A 24,479-nucleotide genomic window follows, 5' to 3' on the forward strand; every position below is an offset into this window, starting at 1 on the left:
ATTCTGGACGGTAGGTCTCCGAGTTCAAACCAGAATTGTTGATCCTGTAAAATCTTGTTAATGGCTCTGATGAAAATACTTTAGTGTTGATACTAATTGTAAAATGATCAAATTGAAAAGACATGCTTACCAAACTGACACTGATCCTGTAGTGAGTGGATATTGCAATTGCGAGGGACATATCAAATCAATACACAGATTTGGTAATCCATTTGATTTAAAGATCACTGAAAATCGCGAATTAATACTTTTGTCACTTATCACAGTACCAAGAAAACCCGGGAATCTGTTTTGTTCCAAAATTATAAGATGTGTATGTAACTAAAAATAATTGGATCATTCGTTCAAGAAAATTGCATACACTTAGATGCAAAGAAGTATAGGTAATTATTTGGGTAAAACAAGTTGTTCCTACTTTCACCATAGCGTAAGAATATCTACATAATTTTAAAGTTTAGCGATAAAGAAGATACGGAAGAGCCATTGGAATGTCATTTGTTCCTATCAAATAACCAATACTTGTACTAAAAAAGTAGAGATGCAAAAAGACAACTCTAATGCCATTCTCCAACACCTCTTCATAATCCACCTACTTCTACTATAACCCTTTGTATTCCTGCCGCAACTGTTACTTCTCCAAACTCCAGTCCAATCATTTTTTAAAATGATGAAAAAACCTTGAAAAAATTAGATTTTTGTTTGGTTTAGACAAAAGAGAAGCAATCTCATTACATAGCATTAACGGAATTGCAATAGGCTGGTAATTAAATAATACTGGAAAACTAGCTTGTGTAATTTCTGAACATGTTATCATATATATCTTGCTGGTTTCTTACAACTTTATTCACAGATGTCGTCGTCGATCGCGGCATTGTTTGTTTTAGCAAATGTAAACATGCTATGTTGAAGTCTTAGATTCTATAGCATTTTTCAATGAAACTTTATTTGTGTATGCATCCCGATGAATGGTATGCCACCATACTGCGACCTGCTTTTCAATTAGTTGTGATAATGAACACCTTTTATGATTAGGACAGCTCTGGAACAGTGTCCTGAAAACAGTTCTTTTGATAGATCCTGAGGAGGAATACTAGATAATAGTACTAAAGGTAGGTTAATATGATCAAATGTTTACGCTTCACAAGTTTTAATACCTGATATGTGGATGCATTTAAGAATTACTGTACCATGCGCCAAAAGGTAGGTCACCACATCCTATCTTTAAAACTTCATTGAATATATACATCATTAAGGCTTGAGCGACTTTCTTTGACCTTGAGGGGGAACCGAGTGGCCGACTGGTCTAAAGCGCTCATCGTTACGGATCACTGCCGTCTCACCTCTGTCTGCTTCGGTTCGAGTCTCGGATTCGGCTGATGTGGTTATGTAAGAAAGCTTGCCAGTAGCATCTCGTGGGTCGGTGGTTCTTTCCGGCGGTTTTCCGGGTTCTTCCTCCACCATTAATACTGGCCGCCATGTATAGCCTATATTGTACTGAAAAATGGCGTTAAACCCTACAACAACAACAACTACTACAACAACAACTTTGACCTTGAACAGTGATCATACTAGATATGAGCATACATCCTGCCAGAAGAACATTATCAAAATATGAAAAAAACATAACCTATAGACTTATTTTTATCAGCACTCAGTATGGAGCACCCTTGAGAACTCGCAAATATAAAACTCTTGTGTCTGAACAAACATGAATAGACGAGCTTTGATGCCATTTGAAACTCTCAAATTTGAAATTGTTTCTCTTCATAATCTCAGCTAAGATAGACGATTGCATGCTAGCATGGTTAGAAAAACGAAATCAGGATATCCTTTTCCCTTTCTTGGAAATTGTCGATGCCTTTGGCTAAAGATATAAAATATACTCCTGGACAATCGATCTTTAATCATACTCCCCCCCCCCCGGTCTAGCCTGCAGTCATGGCGTATCACTACAGTTTTATATGTCACATGGCCGTGTCATTGCAATGATATAGTGTTTTGCAAGCTGGGTTAGCTTCAATATCAGATCCCAAAGGTGCTTTTTAAAATCCCACATGTAATTACCGTAAACAATTGGATTTATTAATATCATTTATTATTACCGTAAACAATTGGATTTATTAATATCATTTATTCCAGCACAAAGACGAGAAATGCAAGGCACATATGCCAACAAGCGTGGCATTTCTGGATGCCAAACGTACCTTGATGGTAATCTGACTTCATTGTGACAACAATCAGGTAAGAGATTAATACATCATTGTGTGTTCTGTCGCAATATATTAACGTGACTATAACCAAAAATAAAACAATTTTCGAATGAATTCCTTATATACTAGAATTTAATTTCAAATTTTCTAATAAATCTTAGTATTTAATTTTTTATTCACTTCTTATATATAAGAGGCGTTCCTTTAATATATTTTGATTTAAGTTTTCTTTTCCTTTCTGGCCTTTTAATTATAATGACGTATATCTGACGTTACAGTTCAGACTTGCTGTTTGACATGTGGTCACTAAAACAAAAATCTCACTTTCTCTTTTATTTTATAAGGAATTCACTTATTTCCCAGTTTTGGTTTTGAAGTGCAACATTTGGAACATATATGGCTGTTAATTGTTGTGAACATACGCAGCGTTAGAGTCAATAATACTTCTTACATCATGCATATTTTATGTCCATCATATATTAGTCGTAATATACGTAACGTTAATTTGAAAGAGGAGACACGAATATCACTGCATTTAATAGGTATAAAAAACGAAATTTATTTGTGACCACTACTAAGAACAATTTAGGATCCATTTTTTTTAATTTTTGATTGCAATTGCTTCTAAAATTCATTATATAATAGTTTGTTTACATATGATTTAGTTTATATCAAGTATAGTGGTGTTTACAAAGTATGGCATATTTAAATATATTTTTCTGTATTATAGATGATCCTATGTAGAAATTGAAATCAAATTACTTATAGGATTCTGAAGCTCTATGTTTTAAATTTAAATAGCTAGACAAATCTAATTTCAGCCAACCAGATGCCTGGCATTTATCATTAAATTCCTTTGGTAAAATCAGGCCTCTCTCACCATACATAATTCATTTTATTCATCAAATAAAGGTGATACGAGGATTCCATATAAATATATCTATGCAAAAGCTAAAGTTGGCGTCTGTACTTCTTCCATTAATATATTGGATATAAAATGTTCTTGGTAAAGTAATTAACTATAGCTGTGATTGATAGCAACATAATAATATATTTTTTCCAAGACAATCCACGAACATGGCATCCACCATCATATCAACGAATGAAAGAACCAACTTTGCACGCATGTGTTGGATTGTAGTTGATGTGTTTAGAGACATCCTCTGGCGTGTGCTAACCGATGAAATTTCTCCTGCTGATTTGCCAAGTAAAGTTCTGTCCAATCAGCATAAGCTTGGGAATCTTAATAAGGATATACGGTCGCGGTTGTGTCCCAGCAGCTCTGCCACCCCCATTATCCCTGCTTCAAAAGACTTTGACGTCACTTCACTTTACACGCTTATTAGAAACCTTTGCAACCTGGTCCCGGTTCCAACAAATGGGTGGGGCCAAGAGCCTCCCCCTACTGGAGGGAACCTAGGTGATGAGGTAGAGCGGGTAAGGGTGTTCAGAAACTCAGTTTATGGGCATGCAAAGGAAGGTCAGATCAACGCTATTGAGTATAGCGACTTATGCATAGAAATGAAAACGTTCGTTACGAGTTTCGACGTATTCTTTGGCGGCAATTGTGACTTTGTGGGAAGGATAGATTCCATTCTTACATGCAGCATGGATAAAGCTCTTCAAGACACTTACATTGACAAAATGCAGGAAATATCCAAATTATCAGGTAAGTGATTACATTTGATTTACATTAATGTATATTAATATATTTCGTTAGGATTCTTCCTTTAAATTTTCCTGAGCAAAGAAGAATTCGACATCCCCAATGGAATGTAAAGCAGAATATGTACTTTTAAATATAAAATCTGTATTCATATTTTTGTTTGGGTGAAAGATCTAGCAGTCAAACAGTATATTTATTTTCTGGCATATATGCTAAATGACATTTTAGTTGTATATTGCAGCCTTGCTTAAATTCACGAGGAGAACAAAAGCGATTATAAAAAGAGTTACTAAAGGTTAATGGTGAATTAAAAGAATCGAAGTCTTATTCATGGACTCATTCTTGTCGGAAATTATTTGCAATTTCACACAATACCTTTATCCGTGGAATGTTTTGAACATGTGAAGATTTGTTAAATACAAAATAATGTGATGTAACATATTTACTTTGCAAATTATAAAATGTAACCATATGTACTCAATATTTTCTTCCTAATATGATCAACTTATTTTAAACTTGAAAATTCCATTTGAACGCATTATTATTTAAATTTGGTAAAGATGGAAATCAACTGTAAAACTATTAACATTTCAAGTTGCTTTAAAGTCGTTATTGTGACACTGGACCTATATAATCCCTTCTTATAATGTTTGTTACAATAGCATATCTATTAATATCACTCTTCCTATGGAATTCCACGTAGTAGAACCCAACTGAATTTCAACTCTCGGTAAGACCTTTGCACTATATTGTATTTCCTCCTTAAAGTGAGAATTTTACAAACTTAAAAAAAATGGGGGGGGGGAATTTAAGAAAAGGAACAAAACTAATTAAATGTCATGTCTAAACTTCAAATACTGGAACCTATTAATACACAACGTGTATGCATGATACTGTGACTATGGGAACTTACAAGACAAATGATGTGTATTATCATGATTGGTCTAGGTTACGGTATACAAAGGAGCTATTCTCGTTCGAAAATGAATATGTGTTGCAAATTTACCGATTGCCAAATTCTTTACTGTAAGGTGGCATGATACTAATTTCAAACAACTGTCTGCTTCAAACACAAACACATTATAGACTATTTTTACGTATATTATACAGAGACTTTTCTACTGTAATCCCATGCGAAATACAGACAAATATATCAATGGAATGTTTTGTATCTTTTTTATGTCCTGACGACAAATTTAGGGTTTATATTATTTATTCGGTTTACCGATTTCATAAATCTTTTCCTAAACTGTTCGTCCATTAATTTGTACTTGAATGACACTCAGAAGCATCAAAGACTATTTTGTGTTGAAGCATTAGAAAAGTACTTTCCCTACGACACACTAAGGCAACTGACCTGGGGTAATCATGGCAGGAAACAAATCCACTAACCACTTATGCTCAGTCATGCATGGTAATAACTTTGTCTCTTGTCCATTCATGAATATTTTCTGAAGAGTACCCTTCTATCCTAATTCTTCTATAGTGTCCATTACAGTGCCTTTAAACTTGAATGAATCCTTTCGTTCACAAGGAAAGGTTGAGCCATGCTTTTGTAAAATGTTTGCAGAAAAATGTAATCCCAGCCCATTCTTGTTTATCTGGTTTTATTTTACTTTCATTTGTTATATACGACATCTTAAATTTAAACATATATAATATTAACATTAGAATTAAGGGCATTTAATTTAATATTCAAGCAATAATTTTCTTATTTGAAAGTAAACGTGAAACTCGTATATTGATTTTACGATTCCGGGTAGATCTTCATTTGTTACAATCAACAAAATGATACAAAACTTAATGGTTCCATTCACAATCCTCATTTTAATTGGTTTTGCTAAATGTTCATGTCACACTGTATATTCCATATGAATTTACAAATTCTTAGTTACCAAAATAAAAAGTGTAGTTAGTAAAGATGTTCAATTATTTACATGTAAAATTATTCATTTCGATTAAGTAAATTTCATTTCTGTAAATATTTGTGTAATGACTTTGTTAATAGGCGCTCTTAACTGTGTCACAGAACAAAAATAAGGAGTTGTACTTGTTCATTTTCTTAAAATCTAACAATCATCAATATTTGTCACAATTTTCTACGTTAATTATATTTGCTTTAATTCGATTCTGATACCATGACCTAGAATATGAAGACAGACGTTGATAGTTTGTGATTAAGGTCTTTAAGCATGCACTTACGCTTGGTGCGGTAAAGAGCTTAGAACCTCTGTTACAGAAATATGCGTGTGTTTAACGGAATGCATTGTATGGGACATTTAACTTCTTTGTAAAAGTAGTATTCTTTTCTTAAATGCACGATATCCATAAATAAATGCTACCATAGTTCTAAGCTAAAATTGTGTCAAACTATTTAGTGGTAAAAATATTTTTCGTTCAGTCATCATATTGAAAGAGAACGTATTCTGGTGTCCTAATAATTTATTGTGATTTTTATAATCCTTTAAATACCTCTTTGTGTTATTATGCTTTAAACCTCACAGGTGGGGCTCAACCATACCTTAAGAGCTGAATACTATTTAGAGCTTGCAAAATGTAATTTAATTGTCGGTCGATAAACATATTCCATACTTCTAGCGTTGATCATAGGTAGTTCTCGATTGCACTAAAACAATAGGCGATTATTTGGGGACATTTATCATTGCCTAGTTAATTATTGGTGACCTTGCCAGCTCTTTAAATGCTGCAGTAAAATGTTGATGTTTATGTATGTATATTTTAAAAACAAAGAAACATTTGTCATCAGAGACCTCGGAAAGACCTATTATTCACGCAATTTCTTTAGATTGTTTCAATTTCCATACATTTTCAACGTGTACATCTCAGTTGAAGTTTATAAATATGTTAATACTTTTATCTGTGTTTCCATGAAACATCAGACAGAAAATAAATTAAACAATAGCAAACATGTGTTATCCTTTGCAGACGAAATGTCAAAAGTAAAACAGCGAGTTGGCAGGACAGAAAAAGATTTAAGAGACACTGCTGCAAATTTAGAAACCTTAGAAGGCAGGGTTGAAAGTTTGGAAAAAGGTAATTTCGGTAGATCAGCTAAGTAATGTTATGAATCAGCAATCAAGAAACAATGACCAATCTTAACATACTTATTTTAACTTGGAGAGGACAAAAGAAAAGAGAAGCTTTTATATTCCTTTCAGCTTTTTTTAACTTGGCTGGATTGTTTGGTAAATGAATTTGTTTCTAAATGTCCTGATTCTACCTGTCTTTCAGCCTAACTATTTTTCAGCTTTCATTATGCCTCTGACAGAAATTTCGGTAAAATGTGCTCGTCCGTGTTGTTATCTACCCGTCTCTCAGTTCAATAATTTATTGTGATTTTTATAACCTTTAAAATATCTCTTCGTAGTATTATGCTTTAAAGCTCACAGGTGGGGCTCAACCATACCTTAAGAGCTGGATACTGGTGTCTATCTTGGAAAATGTCATTTAATTGTGGGTCGATAAACATATGCTATACTTATAGCGTTGACCATAGGTAGTTTTCGATTCCACTAAAACAATGGGCGATTATTTGGGGACATTTATCATTGCCTAGTTAAGTATTGGTGACCTTGCCAGCTCTTTAAATGCTGCAGTATCAGTAAAGGATTTACACGTAAAATGTTGATGTTTATGTATGTATGTTTTAAATAACAAAGAAACATTTGTCATCAGAGACCTCGGTGAGACCTATTATTCACACAATTTCTTTAGTTTGTTTCAATTTTCATACATTTTCAAGGTGTACATCTCAGTTGAAGTTTATAAATATGTTAATACTTTTATCTGTTTCCACGAAACATCACACAGAAAATAAATTAAACAATATCAAATAATTCTTATCCTTTGCAGACGAAATATCAAAAGTAAAACAGCTAGTTGGCAGGATAGAAAAAGATTTAAGAGACCACAACAGGAAAATTGCTGCAACTACATCTGAAAGAAGAAAAAATGAAACTAGTTTGAAGAGAGGTTTAGAAACCCTAGAAGGCAGGGTTGAAAGTTTGGAAAAGGGTAATTTCGGTAGATCAGCTAAGTAATGTTTTGAATCAGCAATCAAGAAACAATGACCAATCTTAACATATTTATTTTAACTTGGAGAGGACAAAAGAAAGAGAGAAGCTTTCATATTCCTTTCAGTGCTTTTAATTTGGCTGGATTTATTGGTAAATGAATTTGTTTCTAAATGTCCTTTTTCTACCCGTTTTTCAGCCGAACTATCTTTCAGCTTTCGTTATGCCTCTGACAGAAATGTTTGTAAAACGTGCTCGTCCGTGTTGTCATCTATCCGTCTCTCAGTTCACACGTCCGTGTTGTCATCTATCCGTCTCTCAGTTCACACGTCCGTGTTGTTATCTATCCGTCTCTCAGTTCACACGTCCGTGATGTCATCTACCCGTCTCTCAGTTCACACGTCCGTCCTGCTTATGAAAATGTTATTTTTCTTCAGTCACTGCCTGCAGATTTTCTAAAATTAACCACGCACGTGATCTGATGAATTAACGTTGTTTCTGTTGGAAAGTATACAACGTTCAACAATGTAACGTTTCCTTTAAGGTCGATTTTCCGACATTGCTTTCTTACTCAACATAACAACTACAGTTTACTTTCACCTATCATTATAAACATTTTAATAGCCGTTTCAAACCAAGATATAAGTAAAGTGGTGATCATGCATTGTGTGTTGTTGAGACGTAGAACATTGTTATGTCATACATGCACGCTCGTATTTTGTATTGCAATACATAGTTGGCCCTTATCAATGTTTATGTAAATTGTCAAAGATATAGAATTTTATTTCAATAAAGCCTATTTCTTATTCGATTTTTATTTGTCACAGGATTCTAAATAAAGTCACTAAACTTCATCTGAATAGCGATAAATATATAGCATGACTTAGCTGCGATATAGATATGAAAACAAGACTTGTTTCCATCATAGCAAAAATGAAATCTTTACTGCAACATAGTTCAATGGGATGTTTAGACAGGACAACTTTACAATGAATAATTCAAAGCCGAAGATTCAATGAGAATAATGACCTTGTATGTTAAGCAAGGAAACTGCAGGCTGCGACAGTGTTCATTAAATCCATACGTGTTCTTTTGGACAGATGTTCAATATGTGACCGATATTCAAAAGAAACTCAACAGAGATTGATACCAAGAAATACTGCATAAACCACATATTTTTGTAAAATGATTTTATCGTATTCACAATAAGAGTAATGAATTAAACATTTATTTGTTGCCAGAACAAAATATGATAAAGTATCTGCAATATATTTCACCACAGCAAAAAAGATAAAAATGACATTTTCACTGAATCCTTCCTCAATAACATGTACGCAAAACAAAAAGTATTCCCGTACACAAAAGGTGGTTACAGTTCAGAGCATAACATTTGTTATTTAGCCGGTGGCTCATATCTACCATTGGCACAGAATACACTCTCTACTTATAACCGTTTTCTATTCAGAAAAACCAATATATGCAACTAATATATAATTATGCATATATCGATTTAATTAAAATGTTTTATCAAGTTAAAAACAAAATATTTGTTAAAGCAATGTTTGAGTTTTCAATTTTTGTTTTGAAGTACACAAGTGCAAACGTTTTATTCATCGCATATATGACGTGTAATTTACGTGCTTTTTCTGATCATTTCTTTCTCCTACCGTTTTCACTGCAAACTTTTATAATGTTATGGACTGTCTTATATAGATGTGAATGTATATATATATATATATATATATATATATATATATATATATATATATATATATATATATATATATATATATATATAGTGGAAATCATAGATAACGAGTAATTTTGCATCAGAAGAAAAATGTAAAAGTATGTTTTTTCCTTGCCGCATTATTTATTTCATGTTTTTATTTAACCTCTGTTTTTAGAGTCTATAGAAGCAAAAAAACAGTGGGACAGTCTGCGTAAGTGTTCTTGTCATTTCCATGGACGAAATAAGTTGGTCTCTTGAGAGAATTTTTAAAGTGTGTTGATGTTTCCCTACTATGCACCATTCAAGTTCTTGTCAAAGTATTCACAAAATGTAGAGATTTACCAGGTAAATCTTATCATGATGTATGAAGATGTACGCTGAAAAGCTGCATAGATTTAAGTGACAAAAGAAAATGCACGTTTAGTTATGATTGATAACTAATTATGATTTATCTCCCTTTTGATGATGATTGGATGCAGATGATAGTTTTAATTCTTCCAAAACCCAGTTAAGGTGATTCGGAAAAGAAACTAGTATCATACAAGAGATCAATTCCGAAATATATAGATATAGTTTTCTCTTAGGATATTGGCGTTTATTGCTATATTGCAATATATGAGTGTATGGATGCAAGAAGTGCTTCATTTAAACACGCTATATAAAATTAAATTATACCACAACGATGAAACTTAAATGCAAATACAAGACTGTCTACTTCAACACTTACCATTCTTCTCTTTTCGCTTTGTTGCAGGAAAAGAAAGAAAAACTGTCATTAACAAGATGGAACAACAAAGGATTATTGGTACTATCTGATTTCTTTGCAAATTCTAATGCTATGTAAAACATATATGCTATACATAATTACACGAATAGTGCTACTACTACTGCTGCTACTACTTATAATAATTGTAATATTTATTATCATGCCATCAATAAATACGAATCAAGGTCATATGAATTTCATCAACATAACCCTAAATATAACCAAACAGATGTATATACTCTCTCTCTTTCTCTGTATATACAGTTTAAATATTTTCTTGCCTGACACTAACCACTTTCATAAGGAAATATATTTCCGTATAAATATAAGCACTGCTACATCAGAAAAAATCCATTCCCCAACGTCGTCATGTACTGTTGAAATGAGTTAGTGAGGTGTGTTTAAAGCGATTCTATTTCATTTTAGAGAATTTGTAGTTGGCGAAGACTTTGGGTTTCATATCATGCTACAAATACAAGCTATACTGTAGTATACGAGTACATCAGTGACACAAACATACAAAACTAACCACGAATTGTTTAGGCTATGATCAGTCTATTAAATGCCTGTAAATAAAACCCCAACGAACAACAACAAAAGGTTTGTCTACGCGCTATTGTGTATTGTGTGCGCAATCTCGCGACCTAGCGCCATCTTCTTTAACACAAGTGCATCTCTGGGTACTATTCGATTAAATTACTCGCAATAAAAAGTTTTACCGTGTTAAGTTCCATGATTTCTTATGTAGCCTTGAAATATCTGTTTGACCCGGTGACCTTTCCGAAATTTAAATTTTAAACCGTTTATCTGGAACTCTGACTCCAAATACAATAATTCAACCTTTTCTTCAAAATGTTGACGAGACTATAACAGATATGTAGCATTTGATTGACCTGAAGATTGTCGCAAAAAATCATTCTGTGTAAGCGTTGTTTTCAAATTTTGTGGTTCATGAAAGAGCATATTATAACAAGCATAGCTATTGGCTTTGATAAGATGTGGAATAAAATAACGTATAAATTCAATTCTTATACTTAAATTGTAATTCTTAATTAAATTGTAAAAGATGCCACAATAAAATGAAGTTATTCAAAAACTTATTCGTGAAAACATTTTGGGAAAAGCCATCTTAAATAAAACTACATGCGAAGTTTGCATAGATAAGATTTGGAAAGGGAGAAGGGAGCACAGTCACTCATGTAACTGGTAACTTTGTGCAAATGAAGTCATTAATACATAACAGTTAACACTATTATTCTCTGCTGTCAGTAAGACGGCCACTGTACGAGTATTTAGGTAAGTCAGTTTGACGGCAGAAACCATGGATATACGATTATAATATTGACGTAAAAGAAAATTTTCACTCTTTCTGTTATTTGTTGTTCTGCCTCCGGTCATGTTCCAGTCTCTGTTGTACAAATGTAAAAAAATAATACAGTGGCATACATTTGGTTAATATTACTGTTCCTTCAGTTCCACTTGTATCCTTTAGTTTACAAGACAAAAGTTATTAATAGTTCGTAGATGAAAATGAAATATAGCACCAATAGCCCAGTTCGGTAAGTGCATCTTGAAATTACGTCCCTTGACGTGCTCTCCATTGCCGACGATAAGAAAAATATAAACCGCCACTTCCAGGGAGCAATTTCCAACAATAGCTAGGATACTTCTTGTATAGATTGCCATTTCTTTTATGTACTCTGTGGATAGACGGACCCACAGGAACACATGGCATACATCACTATTTAAGGGGGGGGGGGGGTTTAACAAATATGAGTTGCATGCTTTCTCAGTTGCAACCATGGGTAATAACTATCAATCTCCTGAGCACAAAACTCCAAATCAAGACTAAAATTTTCAGATTGTATAAATTTTATATAAATGGATGATTACATACAATATATCAATACTGGTATGAACTTTATGTCAGGTTATTGTGGAAATAATCATGAAAAATTAGAAAAGATATGCACATAACTTTGATTTAATTTGTACGTAAAATGTAGTATTATGAATATCCCTATTTAAATTTACTCAGAAAAAGGTGTATTGAAGTAGTACTTAGTTTATAATGGTTTTTAATACAATGCACACATCAATTTATTCTAGAAATCACAATTTAAGGGAACATAAATTGTACAGCATAAAATATCTGAAAATACTATTTCAGTTCGTCTTTTCTTTTCTTTTAAAAGTATCCAACTAACACAGACGTTGATTGTTTTGACACTACTGAATTATGCATCACCTAATGGTTTTAAATCTTTCCCACTTAAAATATGTCTAGTAAAAAGTTCAGGGACAAGTGCATGGAGGTAAAACTCATTCAACATGGTGACTATACAATTACCCTTTTGACTTGCTTCTCGCATCACGTTTAATGATCAGCAAAAAAATTAATTACTTAATTAGAAACGACCAAGTAAACGATATAAGTATTGCACATATTGTGGTTAAATTTGCATATGAATAATGAATCATTGGAAAATCACAGGGGCTTTTGTATCGTTGTATCGTTGCTTACAATTTAACCATGTGGCAAGTACTAAGTGGTTTATAGCTCTGTACAAGATTCATTCGAAAACATGTTTATGTTAAGAAAAAGGAAAGGTATAATTATTATGTTCAGTTGCATAATTTCTCAAAATGGAAATATTAAAGTCGTTATCTCATTTGCCTTTATCTAATTGACCGTGCGCAATTTCATCTACATAGTTGTCGCCAAGATGGCAAAAACCAGTCAAAGTTTGGTATTTCCCCAACAGGTTCATATATATTTTATTTCAATCTTATATATTAGTTTTCTTCGATGTACTTACATAAATTCGAAACCCATATTTCTTCACAAGCTTGCTATGTTGTTGTTGTTGTTATGGGTAATTTGTATTTTCAAGATTTAGTTATTCATTACCAAAAAGGAAGGATAAGCGCTTTGGCAAATTTATAAATGACACTTGTTTCTCTATTTCTTCCGCATATTTAAAATTTACGGCCCTTCAAGTTTATGCAAACTTTCCATCATTTGAAACAAAACTAGGGTAAACATTTATGTAAGCAAACAAACTACACATACAATTCTACTAAAATAAACTTTAAATCTAGTTCAAAGATTCATGTTATTAAGCGTGAAGTCCAAATTGTTTGAACGTGATCCAGTCTGATAGCAATAAATTATTATGTTTCATTGCAACTGACTCACTTATAACTCTTAAACTAAGAGCAAATAAAACATTTTACAATTTATTTCCTGGTGAAAGACTATTTCAAAAGCATCAGAGGTTTTAAATCAGTCGACGTTTCACGATTCAAGTAAAGAATGGTATTTTTCAGAGTATTTATGTTACGTACTTGCAACGTTTAAATTTGATGGATCGCCCTTTCCTTTGTTTAAATCTACTGCTACAATGCTCCCGGGAAGTAACTAATGTACTCACATTGCAAGAATGATAACTCTGCAGTTATTCTTTAAGGGAGGTAAATAATGTTATCGAACTGGGCTATAGGCAGTGTTAAACTAAATTGTTTCAGTTCACGCAATCAGAAACTTAAGTACGTAATGGTTTCCAGCCATTTTACATGAATCCATTATTTTTCTTTAATTTTATACGGGTGTATATCGCAAATTTACATTGAAATAAATCAAGTTTTACGTTTAATCACTGACACTTTGATATTATCATTTGAATAGTTGACAGCTTAAAATATCTTTTTTAAATGTAGTTCTTTCTTTTTTCAATGTTGAATCATATTTGTGACTTTCTCGCTCTTCTAACAATCTTATTAAATATTTATCGACTGATCTTCAATATGTACATAAGGCCTGTGGATTCTGTATAATTATTGACCAGTAACTGTATATTTACACTGAAAGGGGTGAAATCTTTAGCACTCACGGCAATTAAAATTAAGACTGCTTCCGTTGTATAAGGAAATTTGCCATGTTTCAGGAAAATAGGCTAAATACTCGGAGAATGTCAAAAAAGGCAATGGAATAATTACCATGATTATTCTGAGTCTTATCATAAAATGTTTTATGAAGATCTTGAGTTTATTAGGGACTCTTCGTGAATTAGTTACCTCATACCTTTGATAACTTTTTAGAGTCTGACCCTTACAAACGATTTCGTTCTCAGTAGAGCAGTAATGATACTGATTTCTAAGCTCTTCATTCTCTACAGTTTCAATGTAAACTAAACGTACTGGTCTCGTAGGTCCTTGATCCATATTCTTAACAATTCAGCCTTCACAGTCCTTGAATGTAAATTGCACTTAGCATATATTAAATCTATAATTTAAAAAAAATTGCCCTAATACGGTGTTCTGATTCTGCTGGATATGGTGCTCGTAGTTATGTTTTCCTTTCTATTTCTCTTTGATTTTTAAAACTTTCTTGAAATACTTTTGTTCGTTTAGAAGAAGACTTGACGCACAATGATGTTGCTTATGTGCAAAATTATTTCTACCTTTTTCAGATTCAAGCCAAAGGATATTACAACAACATAGGGCTCATGCTGAGAAAAACTTTGTTGAAACTCGAGCATACATACATGCAAATGAAATGCTGCGGCAACACAAGAGACTGATAATAGCAGGTAAATCAGGACAAGGTAAATCCTACATGGCCCATCAGCTCTTGGTGAAAATCATCACCGACGACCCAAATATAAAACCTCTGATTCTATCTACTGTCGAGCAATGGAAAAGCCTAGTAGATTCATCAGTCAGATTTGGTATAATTGTTGATGACATGTGTGGGAAGATTTCCTTGAACGAAGGAGAATTAATGAAATGGAGTGAGGAATCTAAATATATGCAAAGTCTTATAGAAAATAGAAAACATGTCGTAATTTTTACAATGAAATCTTATTTCAATGAGAAAATATTAGTGACCATGCAATCTCGTCCATTGTTTTCCACACAAATGATTCTGAACTTGGACAATATTAGATTAATATTTGCAGAAAAAAACGAATTCGCTAAAACATACCTGAAAGAGTATGCTTTGAGCGCTGTTGAGGTATCAACTATATGTGAAACAGGTGAAGCAACGGTGGGATTTCCCCAGCTCTGCAAAGCTGCAAAGATGATTAAAGATAAGTCAAGATTATTCAACCTGTTTTCCAAACCTCACGAAATGATACTCGAGCAAATCAATCATTTCCGCCTGCATGACAATATGACCTATGGTTGCCTCGTTCTTGTGCTGTTGTCCAGAGGAAGACTTATTCTTCATTCAGTCAGGGAGCTTGCAAATGACAGTAAAAAGGAGGAAAACATAGCCTTTTCGATTTTTAGTTCATGTGGTATTCCTGATGTAGTACCTCTTAAAGTCTTCCAAACTCTCAGATCTTTACAAGATACATACCTTTCATTTGATCCAAGTGACGAATCATATTCTTTTGGTCATGATTCCATTGAGGATGCTGTATTTTGTTCATATTTAGAATTCTTTCCTGAACAAACCCTGATTTACTGCCCATTGCAACTCATTTGCAAACGGTGCACAATCAAGTATGATTCTAAAGATATACAGACAACACCACAAGGCAATACACTAATTTTGCAACCATTTTGTCAAGCGCATCTAATCAATAGAATCACAACAGCGTTGAGGGAATGCATTCCATCGGATTTTAGAACTGTTTCGGAGGCAAATATTTGGACTTGCAACAACTTTAGAAAAGCTTTTTTTGCAAAATTTAAAGAAATACATTTTATCGCTGACAAAGAAAACAATTCGCTTCTGGTGCATGCAGCAAATGCTAACAATCAAGATCTTGTCGATGAGCTTCTACACGAATTGGACAATATTCCAGAGGATAAAAAGACAAACATTGCTCAATTTCTTAAAAAAAGTGCCCAAGCATCTTGTACCCACAAGGATACATATTTAGTTGAGAAAATATGTAAACATGGTCGTGTGGATGTCAATGATATTCTTCCCAACTCCATTCAGCACGGATCTGTACATGCAGTAGAATTTCTTTTGAAAAGTGGAGCTGATATTCAATACAGATCCAAAAAAGGAGAAAACCTGCTTCATATTGCATGCCTTCATGGAAGACTTGACCTTGTCAAATTTCTGCATTCAAAACATCCAAATCTTGTGAACGAATTCGACGGTGATGATCGAAGTGTCGGCCTATCGGTTGCTGCTGGGGGACGTGTTGACATTCTGGAATTTCTTTTAACACTGGGTTTAAATCCCATGTACTCTGATCGAACAGGTTGGAACCTTCTGCATTATGCTTGTTGGCATGCGAACAAGGCTATGGCCGAACACTTAGCAGAAAAATATCCCAAACTCCTCTACAGTGAAACAAAAGAGGGGTTATCTATCCTTATGTGTGCAGCATTTGGAGGAAGTATAAATATCTTTTCAAAAATCTATCAATTAATGGAAAACTCGTTAAAAGGTGAAACGAGTTCATATACAACTATGACCAATGACATCGGATATCTGACACGGAAAACAAACGATCAACAAACATTACTGCATATGTCATGCCTAAGAGGTCACCTAGAAATGGCGATGTACTTGGCACAAACCTATCCCACAATGCTCCATGAGGTGGACAACATGAAGAGAACACCGGCTCATAACGCTGCAGAGAGCGGCAATATCGCTGTATTAAGCTATCTAATTGATTGTGGCACAGATCCGTGGTGTAAAACCTCTGAGGAAGAGAACCTGCTTCACATAGCATGCCTTAGTGGTCAGTTAGAAATGAGCAAACACTTGGTACAAACTTATCCTACAATGCTCCATGAGGTGGACAACATGAAGAGAACACCGGCTCATTACGCTGCACACAGCGGCAATATTGCTGTATTAAGCTATCTAATTGATTGTGGCACAGATCCGTGGTGTAAAACCTCTGAGGAAGAGAACCTGCTTCACAGAGCATGCCTTAGTGGTCAGTTAGAAATGAGCAAACACTTGGTACAAACTTATCCTACAATGCTCCATGAGGTGGACAACATGAAGAGAACACCGGCTCATAACGCTGCACAGAGCGGCAATATCGCTGTATTAAGCTATCTAATTGATTGTGGCACAGATCCGTGGTGTAAAACCTCTGATGGAGAGACCTTGCTGCACATAGCATGCCTTAGTGGCCATTTAGAAATGAGCAAAGACTTGGTACAAACTTATCCTACAATGCTCCATGAGGTGGACAACATGAAGAGAACACCGGCTCATTACGCTGCACACAGCGGTAATATCGCTGTATTAAGCTATCTAATTGATCGTGGCACAGATCCGTGGTGTAGAAGCTCTGAGGAAGAGAACCTGCTTCACAGAGCATGCCTTAGTGGTCAGTTAGAAATGAGCAAACACTTGGTACAAACTTATCCTACAATGCTCCATGAGGTGGACAACATGAAGAGAACACCGGCTCATTACGCTGCACAGAGCGGCAATATTGCTGTATTAAGCTATCTAATTGATTGTGGCACAGATCCGTGGTGTAAAACCTCTGAGGAAGAGAACCTGCTTCACAGAGCATGCCTTAGTGGTCAGTTAGAAATGAGCAAACACTTGGTACAAACTTATCCTACAATGCTCCATGAGGTGGACAACATGAAGAGAACACCGGCTCATAACGCTGCACAGAGCGGCAATATCGCTGTATTAAGCTATCTAATTGATTGTGGCACAGATCCGTGGTGTAAAACCTCTGATGGAGAGACCTTGCTGCACATAGCATGCCTTAGTGGCCATTTAGAAATGAGCAAAGACTTGGTACAAACTTATCCTACAATGCTCCATGAGGTGGACAACATGAAGAGAACACCGGCTCATAACGCTGCACACAGCGGCAATATCGCTGTATTAAGCTATCTAATTGATTGTGGCACAGATCCGTGGTGTAAAACCTCTGATGGAGAGACCTTGCTGCACATAGCATGCCTTAGTGGCCATTTAGAAATGAGCAAACACTTGGTACAAACTTATCCTACAATGCTCCATGAGGTGGACAACATGAAGAGAACACCGGCTCATAAGGCTGCACAGAGCGGCAATATCGGTGTATTAAGCTATCTAATTGATTGTGGCACAGATCCGTGGTGTAAAACCTCTCATGAAGAGACCTTGTTGCACAGAGCATGCATTAGGGGTCATTTAGAGATGAGCAAACACTTGGTACAAACTTATCCTACAATGCTCCATGAGGTGGACAACATGAAGAGAACACCGGCTCATTACGCTGCAGAAAGCGGCAATATCGCTGTATTAAGCTATCTAATTGATTGTGGCACAGATCCGTGGTGTAAAACCTCTGATGGAGAGACCTTGCTGCACAGAGCATGCCTTAATGGCCATTTAGAAATGAGCAAACACTTGGTACAAACTTGTCCTACAATGCTCCATGAGGTGGACAACATGAAGAGAACACCGGCTCATTACGCTGCACAGAACGGCAATATCGCTGTATTAAGCTATCTAAGTGATTGTGGCACAGATCCGTGGTGTAAAACCTCTCGGGAAGAGAACATGCTTCGCAGAGCATGCCTTAGTGGTCAGTTAGAAATGAGCAAACACTTGGTACAAACTTATCCTACAATGCTCCATGAGGTGGACAACATGAAGAGAACACCGGCTCATAACGCTGCACACAGCGGCAATATTGCTGTATTAAGCTATCTAATTGATTGTGGCACAGATCCGTGGTGTAAAACCTCTGATGGAGAGACCTTGCTGCACATAGCATGCCTTAGTGGCCATTTAGAAATGAGCAAAGACTTGGTACAAACTTATCCTACAATGCTCCATGAGGTGGACAACATGAAGAGAACACCGGCTCATAAGGCTGCACAGAGCGGCAATATCGCTGTATTAAGCTATCTAATTGATTGTGGCACAGATCCGTGGTGTAAAACCTCTCATGAAGAGACCTTGTTGCACAGAGCATGCATTAGGGGTCAGTTAGAAATGAGCAAACACTTGGTACAAATTTATCCTACAATGATCCATGAGGTGGACAACATGAAGAGAACACCGGCTCATTACGCTGCACAGAGCGGCAATATCGCTGTATTAAGCTATCTAATTGATTGTGGCACAGATCCGTGGTGTAAAACCTCTGAGGAAGAGAACCTGCTTCACAGAGCATGCCTTAGTGGTCAGTTAGAAATGAGCAAACACTTGGTACAAACTTATCCTACAATGCTCCATGAGGTGGACAACATGAAGAGAACACCGGCTCATTACGCTGCACAGAGCGGCAATATTGCTGTATTAAGCTATCTAATTGATTGTGGCACAGCTCCGTGGTGTAAAACCTCTGATGGAGAGACCTTGCTGCACAGAGCATGCTTTAAAGGTCATTTAGAAATGAGCAAACACTTGGTACAAACTTATCCTACAATACTCCATGAGGTGGACAACATGAAGGGAACACCGGCTCATTACGCAGCACGCAGCGGCAATATTGCTGTATTAAGCTATCTAATTGATTATGGCACAGATCCGTGGTGTAAAACCTCTGATGGAGAGACCTTGCTTCACATAGCATGCCTTCGTGGTCAGTTAGAAATAAGCAAACACTTGGTACACACTTATCCTACAATGCTCCATGAGGTGGACAACATGAAGAGAACACCGGCTCATTACGCTGCACAGAGCGGCAATATCGGTGTATTAAGCTATCTAATTGATTGTGGCACAGATCCGTGGTGTGAAACCTCTCATGAAGAGACCTTGTTGCACAGAGCATGCATTAGGGGTCAGTTAGAAATGAGCAAACACTTGGTACAAACTTATCCTACAATGATCCATGAGGTGGACAACATGAAGAGAACAACGGCTCATTACGCTGCATACAGCGGCACTATCGCTGTATTAAGCTATCTAATTGATTGTGGCACAGATCCGTGGTGTAAAACCTCTCGGGAAGAGAACCTGCTTCACAGAGCATGCCTTAGTGGTCAGTTAGAAATGAGCAAACACTTGGTACAAACTTATCCTACAATGCTCCATGAGGTGGACAACATGAAGAGAACACCGGCTCATTACGCTGCACAGAGCGGCAATATTTTTGTATTAAGCTATCTAATTGATTGTGGCACAGATCCGTGGTGTAAAACCTCTGATGGAGAGACCTTGCTGCACAGAGCATGCTTTAAAGGTCATTTAGAAATGAGCAAACACTTGGTACAAACTTATCCTACAATACTCCATGAGGTGGACAACATGAAGGGAACACCGGCTCATTACGCAGCACGCAGCGGCAATATTGCTGTATTAAGCTATCTAATTGATTATGGCACAGATCCGTGGTGTAAAACCTCTGATGGAGAGACCTTGCTTCACATAGCATGCCATCGTGGTCAGTTAGAAATGAGCAAACACTTGGTACAAACTTATCCTACAATGCTCCATGAGGTGGACAACATGAAGAGAACACCGGCTCATAAGGCTGCACGTAGCGGCAATATCGCTGTATTAAGCTATCTGATTGATTTTGGCGCAGATCCGTGGTGTAAAACCTCTGATGGAGGGACCTTACTGCACATAGCATGCCTTAGTGGTCAGTTAGAAATGAGCAAACACTTGGTACAAACTTATCCTACAATGCTCCATGAGGTGGACAACATGAAGAAAACACCGGCTCAGTGTACTGCAGTTAGTGGAAGCACCTTTCATTTATGGTATTTAAGTGACTCTCCCGAAAACAAGGCCTCAGATGTATCTCTGGAGAGGAGAAAAGAAAGGAGAGAAAGAAGAAATGATAAACGTTGCCAACTGATGTAAAAAGGAAGCATGATACTTTGATTTTACTTCAGTCCGATAATAAATCAGTCGTTCTGGTTTGATGACTGTTTCTCGAAATCTGTAGATTCGGAAAGTCGAGATCATTTAGGCTGCGTCATGTAGGGTAGTCGACTGATAAGACTAGATTAATTGAATTTGATCTGTACACTGTGTTCCAGCTATTTGTTTTTTTTTTATAATGTCCTGACACGGTGATGTACTGTTTGCTGGAGAGAAATAGTAATATATATATAATTCATACTCGGGACTAAAACACACTAAAAAATGTTTGCTTAGTTTGTTAACGTATTATTACTCTAGCGCTTAGCGTTCGGTTTTAGCATTACAGCTAACACAATGCAAAATAACTTACAGAAAAAGATGTAACGAATTAAAAAATCACGTGCTTCTGAGGAACGATTTATCGTCCCGACTTGTGGGTGCAATAATTGATATGACAGTACTGTTTGGGGACAGATTTTAATTATCGTAACGTTTATGCGAATAGTGAGTATATTATCATTGGTCTTAAGGATCTTTCGGTCTGTCTGTCTGACCAGGATTTTAATTAATCTTTGTAGGATAGGTACGTACTTGATGCAAATGCATACTTAGGTTTTGATTTATTTGATCTGACACAATCTGGGGACAGTTCTTTAACAATAGTCAAGAAGGGGGATAATGTGTAACTTCTGTTATTCGTCGCTTCTTTTGTTACTTTGGTCACAGGATTGTATTGAAATTTTAGTGGTACGAGTCTATAGTGGTAAAGTAAGAAACAAGAAAGAGCAAAAGCAACATATGTTGTATAATTATTAACATAATTTATTTCCTTAAAACACGATGTGCAAAACTTAAAAGAACTTACTCTATTGTGAATGAAATCCTAAAGTTCCAAATGTGCTATCAATTCCAAAAGTATTGAGTAATCCGAATGATTTCCCAAGGTATTCTGAATTATGTTCTGCGGTGTAATGATGTATCAACAGTGCTTAATAATCGCTACGATATAATCCCAAAATGACTTCAAATGAGTTCACAGTAATTCCGTAACAGCTATAAATACATAAATTGTCTTCAAATGAATTTATAGTAATTCTCCTGGCAGCTATTAAATATCCAAATGGCCGTAAGTGAATCCACAGCATTTCGTGACAGCTATTATTCAAGTTAATCTGAATATTTCGAACACCGTAACTCTATCAAATTAAATAAATTTGTTTCAATAACTGAATATATGTTAAGACGGGTGGTACTATTAAACATGCCTAATTCTACGTAATAATTATGTTAGATAGATTACTAATATGCAATAGGTAGTGCCGCACATTCATAATCTCAACCGCAAACAGATCAGTTCTTTTAACACTGACTAATCATATATTAGGTCATCCTGGCCTGCAGTCAGATCACGTTATGTTTGCTTCATTAATAGTCCACCTTAACCTTGAAACTCATGAATGAATTTACTCACGTGACACCTGACTCATATTTAAAGTGCGAACTTACGATCGATAAGAAATTTAATACTTAAAATATTATTAAGTAAATAACCCTTGCAAAACCATAATCATGAATGATAATACAAATAATATAGGTATACATAACAATAATCTAGATAAGTTATTGGTGTACATGAGCAATAAAGTTTAATTCTTTTTCCTCTGACTCACCATTTTGTAAATATCTTTCAAATTATTATAGGCTAATGTCATATTCGTAACTGAGTTTGTCATTAGTTCTACGCATGAGCTGCCATTAGAATGTTATTAAAACTTTGTGCACATATGGTTTTTATAGACGTGCAATAATGTTTTAGTTTATCCCTCTGTGCCATCTTTGGGCAAAGTGTTGAATAATATTGTCGATAAAATATGAATTTCGAGATTGAAGCTTATTGCTGAGAAACGGAAATTTTGAGGATTCGTTTCTTTTTAATATTTATTCAGCCATAGACAATATTACGGATGGAAATTTAAACAAGTGTAGAACTCACTCTGATCTTTCATTGTGCCGATGTCTTTGAGCAATTGGAAACATGTATTGTTTGCCATATATGAAAAATATGTCCAGAAGAAAATGCCTGTTGAGCGGAAATAATCATGTTTGTTACTAATGTAGGTCAAGTTTAAATCAATGTACATAGATTGTAGACCAAGAGCTTTGTTCTTTCATATTAAGATATCTCTCAGGCAAGGAAAAATGTGATAATCTTAGTTTCTTATCCACTTAATGCCTGAGGGGTTGGCTGTCATACTTTAAAATCAGTAAGTACTCCCCTCTCATATTCATGCACTGTACTATCCCTCAGTAAGCACTGCCCTTTCATGTTCATGCACTGTACTATCCCTCGGTAAGCACTGCCATTTCATGTTCATGCACTGTACCATCCCTCAGTAAGCACTGCCCTTTCATGTTCCTGCACTATACTATCCCTCAGTAAGCACTGCCCTTTCATGTTCATGCACTGTACCATCCCTCTGATCTTCAGGCACGGTCAAAGTCATTTGAAAGTGAAAACATACGTGTAACTGCATCAGAGACAGAGAGAAAGAAGCACGGGTGACATAATATTCCTTTGAATTACTTGTGCATTAGATAATATTCAAATAACAAACAACGCATACATCAATATATGTGGGCAAACATTCGATTTGCAAAGAAGTTACTCCTAGAAGCTTGGATTAGGAAAACTCAAATGCGCTCAGTGATATATACGAATGCAATTTTGTTGTGTCACGTCAATAGAATGGCTTTATATCATTCTATATGACTTCACAATTGAGAAAATAACTACTCCGGTGGCCTAGAGATTAGAGCGTCCGCCTCGGATGTGGGAGGTCGTGGGTTCGATCCCCGGCCGAATCATACCAAAGACTTACAAAAATGACACTAACAGCTGCCTCGCTTGGCGCACAGCATTAAGAGGTTAGTGTTAGGACTGGTCGGCCTGGATAATGTGACTGAGTGGGACATCATGCTACATGTCTGCGGCATGATGCCCCAGTGCTAGACATCACTGTAACCCGTCCAAGAGGAATGGTACTGTAATAGCCAAAGTGCTACAAATGAAAACGTTATTTAGTCACAGCAATTATCTAAATGTTATCAATCTGAAAATAGAAGAATTACCCCATCTGGTTACTCAGAAACAAAATATTTAACAAAATTGTCGGTATAAAAATACGGCAATAGAGCAAGTCGCGCATACATTACACAATTTCCTAACATCTGGCATGAGAGTTAGTGAGACATGGATGAATAACAAGTTCTCTATCATATATCCTCTAATACTAACACGCAAATAACAGA

At 35.6% G+C, this 24,479-nt stretch overlaps 1 protein-coding gene across 1 annotated transcript in view; it reads left to right on the plus strand.

Moving 5' to 3' along the window:
* The window catches only part of LOC149800925 (uncharacterized), a 28,935-nt gene extending 6,106 nt beyond the window's left edge, over positions 1–22,829 (plus strand). The window contains exons 3-9 of the mRNA XM_089954987.1: positions 2,140–2,241; positions 3,275–3,879; positions 6,823–6,930; positions 7,750–7,911; positions 9,818–9,853; positions 10,397–10,447; positions 14,881–22,829. Coding sequence (XP_089811113.1) covers positions 3,288–3,879; positions 6,823–6,930; positions 7,750–7,911; positions 9,818–9,853; positions 10,397–10,447; positions 14,881–21,167 — 7,236 coding nt within the window. The 5' untranslated portion in view covers positions 2,140–2,241; positions 3,275–3,287 and the 3' untranslated portion in view covers positions 21,168–22,829. The remainder of the gene's footprint in view (positions 1–2,139; positions 2,242–3,274; positions 3,880–6,822; positions 6,931–7,749; positions 7,912–9,817; positions 9,854–10,396; positions 10,448–14,880) is intronic.
* The last annotated feature ends 1,650 nt before the right edge of the window (positions 22,830–24,479 follow it).

Source organism: Sinohyriopsis cumingii, chromosome 4 (genome assembly GCF_028554795.1).
Source record: "Sinohyriopsis cumingii isolate HCF-2022 chromosome 4, ASM2855479v2, whole genome shotgun sequence".
Lineage (NCBI taxonomy): Eukaryota > Metazoa > Mollusca > Bivalvia > Unionida > Unionidae > Sinohyriopsis > Sinohyriopsis cumingii.